Raw genomic sequence first — 9,283 nt, forward strand, 5'->3', positions numbered from 1 at the left:
ATATGGAGAAGCTTTTGAATATTTCTTGTTTTATTGTGTTTTTATATACATGCTGGAAACCCAGCCGGATGGGCAGGGTGCAAATATTATTATTATTATTATTACCATTATTTCTCCCTCTGAGAAGCTGGCGCACGAGATTCTCTCTTTCCCCCATTTCTGTCCTTCCAACAACCCTGTGAAGTCAGCTTGGCTGTTTGAGCTTTGTGACGGAGCAGGGCTTTGAACCCGGGTCTCCTAACCGCTGGCTCTTGCGTCGGTTGTCCCAATTCGCACTGAGCAAGCCTTTTCTCTTGGCTGTGTTCCCAGCGAAAGCCGACGACATTGTGGGGCCTGTGACCCACGAGCTGGACAAGAACGTGGTCCACCTGCGCTGGCAGGAGCCGAAGGAGCCCAACGGGCTGATCATCCTTTACGAGGTGAACTACGGCCGCCTCGGAGATTCGGAGGTGAGAACCCCTTTCTTCCCCTCTCTCCCTTTTCTAGCTTTCCGCCCCAGAGGATGCGCATGCGATATGCCGTTCTTAACCTTCCCCGACTGCCGGTAGCCGCTTGCGCTGCAGCATGATCAGGGAAGCGCCATTTCACCCCTCAGCGCTGTGATCCACCCAGGGCTGTGCAAGCCGCTGCTCTGAAGGATGTGGGGTGGGGGGCGCCGGGAGACCCCCACTGAGCATGCCGTCTCCCCACAGGAGCAGCGCTACTGCCTCTCTCGCCTGAAGTTCGCCGCTCAGCAGGGCTGCAAGCTGACGGGGCTGCAGACGGGCAACTACAGCGTCCGGGTGCGAGCCACGTCCCTGGCAGGGAACGGCTCCTGGACGGAGCCCATCTACTTCTACGTCTATGACTATTGTAAGATCCTGGGGGGGGGGCAGGGGGGCACGGAGGAGCTGGGCTCCCACAACCCAGGGGCCACGGTTTGCGGGCGGGCGGGCAGTCATGCGACTGTAGATTAGGGCTTTGGGACTACGATTCCCATCATCCCTGGCCAGTCCTGGGATGATGTGAGTTGTAGCCCAAAAGCAGCTGGAGGCCTGAGTTTGGGAAACCCTGATGTGGGTGTTTCATACTGTGTGTGTGTGTGTGTCTGTGCGTACATACCGGTTTTAGCTATTTACATCGATAAAGCATTCATAAATACATATATCAAAGCGGTTTGCAGTGACAGAGCCACATAGAAAAGCCGCAATCGGGGACCAACCGGCTGTGGTGGAATGATGAACTGTAAATTGCCCACAGAGGGAGAGTTTTCAGCGGGCGTTTGGGAGTTTGAACAGCAGGCGCTTGCTGCAGGATCTCTAGTGGCAGAGGGTTCCTCAGGACGCCATGAAAGCAGGACGCTTGTTGCTGTCAGAGGAGCCTCTTGTATATGTGAGAGAGGTTGTGTGCCCTTTTGTGGGGAGTGAGAGAGAGGGGCAGGGCACAAGATGCTTTGGGAGAGGTGAGTTCTTTTTAACCCAACCTGACCTGGTCCCCCCCTCTCCCCCCCACTGCAGTTCCCCCCAACAATAATCTGGTGAGCATCATCGTCCCCATCATCTTCGCCGTCTTCTTCCTGGGGGTCATCGGAGGTGCCTACATCTTCATCAAGAAAAGGTGGGGCTGCCCCTCGTTTGCAGATTCCCTCCCCATAGACTCCGGACTTCTTGGGGCAGGGAAGAGGGGGGAGCTGTCAGGTGCTTGCGGCCACAATCAAGGGCACCGCCTTCCCCTCCCGATCCGCGGAAAGCTTTCCCCACTGCGACTGGTGGGGTGGCACCTTCTTCTCCCTCACGGACCGGGCAGCAACATTTCCCACCCCCCAAAAAATGGGTTTTAGCTGTTCTTGTTTTATCTGTTAGACACCTTGAGTCCCTGGTAGAGGAAAAAGCGAGGTATCAATTAACTTATTCTTCTTCGTCTTCTTATAATAAGAAGCATTCCATAGGCTGGGTGTGTGGGGTCACATGCCCTCACCTGGTTTTTCTTTTTCTTTTCAAGGCTTTATTATGAAGCTAAGAATCCCATAAGAAATACGAGACTGTTGGCCCTGGGTTTTCTTCTTTCTTTCTTTCTTTCTTTCTTTCTTTCTTTCTTTCTTTCTTTCTTTCTTTCTTTCCCTTCCTTCCTTTCCTATCCCCTGGTTTTGCTTGAGCATGTCCCTTTAAGTGCCACAAAACACACACACGCGCCGTCCTGAGGACTAGAAACCTCTTTGTGCCTTTAGGCGATTGCTCGAGTCCTTTCGGATTACGCAGGCCCCTCCGTGCCCAGGCACGCCCCTCCCACACGCACAGCCATTGCCGCTCCGGTTTTTGGGATCCCCGATGGGTGACAGGCGCCTCTCCTGTGCTTGCTTCCCCCCAGGCAAAAGGAAGGACCGACGGGGCCGCTTTACGCCTCCTCCAACCCAGAGTATCTCAGCGCCAACGATGGTGAGTGGCAGGCCGAGGCGGCGGGGCCCTTCCTCTCCTTCTTCTTTGGGAGGGCACGATCCACTGGGAAAAACAGATACTCCTCCTTCCCTTCGGAAGCTTTGAGGTGCCTCCGCTGCCCTTCTGGCCACGGGCGCTAAAGGAGGCGGATGCAGCCATTCCGGACTCGGACCAGAACCGAGCTGGAGAGAATCCTCTGGGTTGCCGAGCTGAACTCCATGCCATTCTCCCCTGGGCCGGCCTCTGCCCTCCTAGAGAACCCAAGCCTGGAAGGGACCCGAGGGTCATCTAGCCCAACCCGCTTCCCTCTTTCCCCGACTTGCAGTGTACATCCCCGACGAGTGGGAGGTCCCCCGCGAGAAGATCTCCCTCCTGCAGGAGCTGGGCCAGGGCTCCTTTGGGATGGTCTACGAGGGCATCGCCAAGGACATTGTGAAGGGCGAGGCGGAGATGCGGGTGGCCGTCAAGACGGTGAACGAGTCGGCCAGCCTGCGGGAGCGCATCGAGTTCCTCAACGAGGCGTCCGTCATGAAAGGCTTCAGCTGCCACCACGTGGTGAGGGGCCCCGAAGGTCATCCAGCCCAACCCCCTGCAATACGGGGGGAGGGGAGCGCTGAGAAGACCGCTCCTCAGGGGGGTCGCAGCTCAACCAACCCATTGGAGAACCACGGGGGGAGGCAGTTGCCAAAGGGGAAGACCGATTCCTCGGCTCTTCAGGTCCTTTGGCCACTGAGGGGACAGGCGGCCCGGGTTCTCCATTGGCTCACGGGCCCTTCCCTCTCGCCCTCCTTCTCCCCAGGTCCGCCTCTTAGGGGTGGTGTCGAAAGGGCAGCCCACCCTGGTGGTCATGGAGCTGATGGCTCACGGAGACCTGAAGAGCTACCTGAGGTCCTTGCGCCCGGATGCAGAGGTAACAGCCGGGTGTGGGTTTTTTGGGGGGGGTTGGCAAGGCAGAGAAGCCGTGCCCCCCTTTTGCTCACGCCGCCTCCTCTCGGCTCCCCCAGAACAACCCCGGCCGCCCCCCGCCCACCCTCCAGGAGATGATCCAGATGGCTGCCGAGATCGCCGACGGCATGGCCTACCTGAACGCCAAGAAGTTCGTCCACCGGGACTTGGCCGCAAGGAACTGCATGGTGGCCGAGGACTTCACCGTCAAGATCGGAGGTGGGGCGGCTTTCCTCCTGGGGGGCAGGGGGGACCCCAAAAGGGATTTATTCCGAGCCCCTCTCGGAGCACGGCACGAGCCCCGCAGCTGAGACGGCCAAGGAAGAGCAGAAAGACGCGTGTCCTTGTTGAGTGACATTTCTAGCAGTAAAACTCACCGAACTCTCCATATCCTACAAGAAATACGTTGGGGTTGGGGGATCGGGGAGTTATTCCATAATCGGGGTGCCCCCACTGCAAAGGCCTTTAATATATGTGTGTGTGTGTGTGTGTGTGTGTGTGTACACACACACTTTTCTGTTTATGTTTTGTTTTGTTTACATACCCCCCTATACCCAGTGGTCTCAGGGCAGTTCACAGAATAAAATCAAGATATAAAACCACAAAATACCTAATGAAAATAAAAACAACAACCCAATAGCAACACCCCCACAAATAAACGCACAATTTTAGAATTTAAAATATTCATTTAGACAACCTTAAAATATCAGCGACTTCCCTTCTTCTTTTTCCATGGTTCATTTAGCGTAGCATAAATCCCTGCATGTTTTACACAAACTAAACCATTCAGTATTGCATCGTTTCCGAAGGCCTTTTCCCAGATCACCGAATAACGGAGGTCTCCGGACAGCAGGCGAGCGTTGAGAAGGCCCCGTGTATTCAGGGGTGGTGGGGGCCTCTGGGTTGGGGTCCAAATGTGGCCCCCCAGGACGGGTCCCCCCCAGCCATGCCCCTGCAGACACGTCCTTGAGGGAAGCTCTGAGCTCTCCCCGCCTTCCTCTCTCTCCCCGCAACCCCCAGACTTTGGCATGACCAGGGACATCTACGAGACGGATTACTACCGCAAAGGAGGGAAGGGGCTCCTCCCCGTGCGCTGGATGGCCCCCGAGTCGCTGAAGGACGGCGTCTTCACCGCCTGCTCTGACGTCTGGTGAGTGGGGAGCCCCCCAACCCCCCGGCGCTGCTCAGAGCCCCCCTTCCTGGCCGCAGGCAGGAGGATGCTGGCTCTCCTCGCAGGCCTGAGAGGCCGTAGGAAGCCGCTCTTGTCCCGAGTCAAGCCATCTGGCTCAATATTGCCAACTCTGGCTGGCAGCAGCAGCTCTGCAGAGTTTCAGGCAGGGGGTCTTTGTCCCGGCCCATCCTGGGAAGGGAAACTCTGATCCGAAACCTCCGCTGCCTTGTGGGGTATTTGGGGAGAAAAGGCTCGGGAGTAAACCTCACCCAAATCCAGAGCGGAGTCCCTAAGGCAGTTGGGCAGCAACTCGCTCTGCTTCTCTTTGGCCCCCGTCCGCGAGGCCAAGAGGGGGGTCTTGCCATCTGGGCAGCCCAGGACCTCCAGACACACGGCCCAGATTGTGCCCCCAAGGAAGTCACTTCGGTGCTGCTAACACAGTCATTTGGCTCCACCCCCGGAGGTGTGCTCCACTGTCTCTTGAGATGGACTGGTGCCCCTAGAGGGGGCTGAACCCGGGACCTTCTGCATGCGAAGTGTGGGGAGCCGCCTTCTCCCGAGTCACAACAGTGTGGTCTGCACTGACTGGCAGCAGCTCTGCAAGCTTAAAGGCTGGGGGTCTTTCTGCGCCCTTTGTGCGGAGAATCCTTCCCCTCCAGCAGGGAGCCGGGGACTCCAGCCTTGCGGGAGGGGGGACACCCTGGAATGGCTGCGTGGGGAACGGCCTCTGCCTGGGGAGTCCCCTGTGCTTCCTGGCCCTCACCCTCCTGTCTCCCCCCAGGTCCTTTGGCGTTGTCCTCTGGGAGATCAGCAGCCTGGCTGAGCAGCCTTACCAAGGCCTCTCCAACGAGCAGGTCCTCAAGTTCGTCATGGACGGCGGGTGCCTGGAGCAGCCGGAGAACTGCACCGAGAGGCTGTGAGTCGGGGAGGGGAGGCAGGGGCCGCCCTCTGGGTGCCCCTGTGGGTGGGGCACCAGGCAACTCCTTTGCCCTCCAGGTGGGGACAGTCCAGGGTTCGCCTCATTAGGGGGAACAGGCTCCCTCTGCCCTGCCAGCCAGTTTCTCAGGCTTGTCCCTTACGACTGAGTCGGGGGACAAGCGGGCTCTGGCGCCCCCTGCTGGCAGGCTCCTTGCCTCCTGCCCATCGTCTCAGGAAGTGAATTCATGCCATGCCGCCAGGCAGCACTGTGCTCTAAACCAGTGAGCCTCTTGGGCTTGCTGATGGGAAGGTCGGTGGTTCAAATCCTCACAACGGAGTGAGCTCCAATTGCTCTGTCCCAGCTCCTGCCAACCTAGCAGTTCCAAAGCACGCCAGTGCAAGTAGATAAATAGGTACCGCTGTGGTGAGAAGGTAAATGGCGTTTCCGTGCGCTGTGGTTTCCGTCACGGTGTCCCGCTGCTCCAGAAGCGGTTTCTCCTGCTGGCCACATGATCCAGAAAGCTGTCTGTGGACAAACCCCGGCTCCCTCAGCCTGAAAGCAAGATGAGCGCCGCAACCCCAGAGTCGCCTTGGACTGGACTTAACCATCCAGGGGTCCTTGACCTCACCTTACCTCTCCTGCCCCCTTGGCGCAAAAAAGGACACAGGTCCTTTTTTTTAGTGGGGGGGGGGGTCTCAGCCTTCTTTGCCTCAGGGTTGCTAGTGGCAGCCCCAGAAACAGAGGGCTTGGGGGAGGCATTGGAACGGTTTCCGTGGAGCTGCCCGCTTGACCCCCCGGCGCCTTTGTCCCCCCTCTGCAGCCACGACCTCATGCAGCTGTGCTGGCAGTACAACCCCAAGATGCGCCCGACCTTCACGGAGGTGATTGAGATGCTGAAGGACGAGCTGCACCCCTCCTTCCGGGACGTCTCCTTCTTCTACAGCGAGGAGAACAAGCCCCCCGAGACGGAGGACTTTGAGATGGACTTTGAGAACATGGAGAGCATCCCCCTGGACCCGGCCTCCTCCTACTCCCAGCGGGACGACAGCGTCCTGGGCAGGGACAACGGCCTCTCGGTGGCGCTCAAGGGCGGCTACGAGGAGCACGTCCCCTACACGCATATGAACGGCAGCAAGAAGAACGGGCGCATCCTCTCCATGCCCCGCTCCAGCCCCTCCTAATGGCAGGGGTGGGGGCGCACCCTGCTGTTATCTCCTTTGGTTCCCGCCCCCCCTGCCCCCCGGCAGTTCCTCTCCCACACAAATCTCAGGACTGGCAGTATTTTTGCAGACACACCGCGGACTCGCTTTCTACCGAAAAGACGGACTTTTTAATCGTCATGGAAGATTATTCTTATTACTACTACTAGGACAGTGACTTTTCTCCCCCAAACCATGTCGTATTTCTGGGTTGGGGTGGGGTTTTTTTGTTTTTTTTTGAGGGGGGGGTAGGGGCGCGCAAACGTTGACTCGCCGCCAGCAGCCTTCGTCTGTGAAAGACGCAAGCGGCCGTTTTGCTGCATTTCCACCCGGCCCGGATCCCCATGCACAACGCTGTGGCTTTGAGACGGGGAGGGGCTTCTTGCGAGTAGGAGGGAGAGGGGAGACCCCTCTGCCTACCTCTAGTCCCACGGTGGGGGGGGGCTCTTTAGCGCGCCGACAGCCCAGAACCACCTTCCCAAGCAGAACCCGGAAACGTGTTCCCTCTCTTCTTGCCTGTCCCCCTCTTTCGGAGGGGATTCCTTTGCCATTTTTCTTTCCTTTTTTTTTTTTTTTTATTTAAAAAAATTAGGATCTGAAGGATCTCTTAAGGCGTGCCCCACCCAGATCTGTCTTTCTGTCCCGATTTGACCAACTGCTGCTGCTTTTCTCAATGGGTTAATCGGTGCGTGTGTGCGCGCGGAGCCATGGAGGGGCGTGAGAGCCAGCCCCCGCCCCGGAGTGAATGGATTCTCAAGAGATTATTTTTATACTGAAGAACTTTTGGGGCGAGGGGTCCCCCACCCTGTCGTCCCCCCCCCCAGCAAAGCGAGGTAGCCAAAGCAGTAGCCAACACCCCCTTTAGGACCCCCCCCCCCGAGTGCTTTTTGGCGGCTTAAAAATAGCACAGAGTGAGCCACCTCCCTTTGGGCCCTGTCCGGTTAGCGTCCCGTGTGTGTGTGTGTGTACATAAATATATATATATGTTTGTTGTGACATATTTAAGTCTGAGGTAGCCAACCTCCTTATAAATTATTGTTGCCTTTGTCGATTCTCCCCCACCCAAAAACCTTCTAGGGTGGGGGGGAGCCTTGCTTGGGGGTGGACCTGACAGGGAGACTCGCTAAGCATTTGCGTTTCTGTTTTGGCAAAGTTGGCAGACGGCGCTAGGAAATTTTGGTGGGAAGTTCGCGCAGGATCCATCGCGGCCTCCTAGGGTCCCGCAGCCCCTTGGCCAAGCTGCTGGTCTGCAGGCAGGACGTCCGGATAGACGGGGGGGTGGAAACACCCCCCACTTGAGGGGCCGCCAGGCCTGGCATCTTGCCGGAAGGGCCGCAGCCCCACTGTCAGAGCTCCTGCTTGGCACGCAGAAGGTCCCAGGCGCGCGCCCCGCTGACAGCGTCTCCAGGCAGGACTGGCGAAAGGGCTCCCAGCCTGGAGAGCATGCTGCCGGTCCATGCAGACAACACTAGCCTAGGCAGGCAAACAGTCTTGCTCTGGCCTTGTGCCCCCTGTGCCTTTGCCTCAGCCCCCCCTTTTTTTGGGGGGGGGGAATAAGCCCAAACGCTGTGATTATTTGCCAGGGAGGCAGAGATGGAGGAGGAGGAGGAGATGGCAGCTGGGGAATTGTTTCTGCCCTGCTAAACCCGGTCAGTTGTGCAATCTGCCTGTGTGTCTCCCACCTGTGAGGTGGGGGCAAGAACCCTCTTCAACCCTTGGGGTTTTCTTTTTTTTAGGGTTTCTCCCCCCCCCCCCGGCTAACCTCCCCAGTGTTGCACTTTAGAGCTTTTCTGCTCCAGTCAGTGGGCCCCACAGAATTTGTGGGGTCCGCCCTCTGCTCCTCCTCCTCCCACCCCCCCCAGTTCAGATTTCCTCTTCAGTCCCAGGCGATTGTTCGCCTGCTGAAATTTGCATCGCCAAAACCTCTCTCTTACCTCAGTGTCATTTGAAATAAGCTTTTTCTATAAAAAAAAAAGAGAAAAAAGGAAGAAACACCCCCCCCCCCCGTATTTCCTTATAATGTGAATCGGAATAAGCGGATCTGTAGGCCTTGTGGGTACTGGACAGACTAATTACACATAGGTGGTTCTGTGCCCCCCCCCAAAAAAATCCACTCTGCTTGCCTTCGTCGAAAATGCACCTTGATTTATCTTCTTTTTTTATGCTGAGCACAAGGAGGATGGAGGTTTGAATTTGATGGGGGGGGCGTGTGCTGGGGAGCGAGGAAGATTGTTTGGGGAGGTGTGCCTCTCTCAGGAAAGCAGGGCCGTTGTTAGGAGCTGCCTCAAGGGCCCCCCTCCCAGAGCGGTGGGGTTTTTCATGGGCGCCATGGTCACAATTAATAGCACATTCGTGGTGGGCTCCTCCTGGGCCTTCCATGCTGCGTTCCTGCGACGCTTCCTCAATGTTGGCACCTTATTGCCGCCTGCAGGGGCATCTCTTGGTGGGACAGAGCGGGAAGTGCGATGTTTGGGAACGAAGCAGCTTTCTCTGTCTGCCCTGAAACCTTTGCAGAGTGGCATCAACCCACCCCTAAGGCCATCGTGTAAAGATGCCTAGAAGGGGGGTCCTTAGTCTCTCCTGCCAGTCTGCAATTTTGTTTTGCGCCCATTTGAAAGATTAGAGAGCCTCGAAC

General features: G+C 57.3%; 1 protein-coding gene across 1 annotated transcript in view; it reads left to right on the forward strand.

The window, feature by feature from the left end:
- The window catches only part of INSR (insulin receptor), a 49,088-nt gene extending 40,448 nt beyond the window's left edge, over positions 1-8,640 (forward strand). The window contains exons 12-21 of the mRNA XM_080988746.1: positions 310-449; positions 693-852; positions 1,497-1,596; positions 2,347-2,414; positions 2,740-2,969; positions 3,214-3,324; positions 3,419-3,578; positions 4,380-4,509; positions 5,312-5,446; positions 6,270-8,640. Coding sequence (XP_080844872.1) covers positions 310-449; positions 693-852; positions 1,497-1,596; positions 2,347-2,414; positions 2,740-2,969; positions 3,214-3,324; positions 3,419-3,578; positions 4,380-4,509; positions 5,312-5,446; positions 6,270-6,630 — 1,595 coding nt within the window. The 3' untranslated portion in view covers positions 6,631-8,640. The remainder of the gene's footprint in view (positions 1-309; positions 450-692; positions 853-1,496; positions 1,597-2,346; positions 2,415-2,739; positions 2,970-3,213; positions 3,325-3,418; positions 3,579-4,379; positions 4,510-5,311; positions 5,447-6,269) is intronic.
- The last annotated feature ends 643 nt before the right edge of the window (positions 8,641-9,283 follow it).

This window comes from Podarcis pityusensis, assembly GCF_964106645.2.
Source record: "Podarcis pityusensis genome assembly, chromosome: 18".
Lineage (NCBI taxonomy): Eukaryota > Metazoa > Chordata > Lepidosauria > Squamata > Lacertidae > Podarcis > Podarcis pityusensis.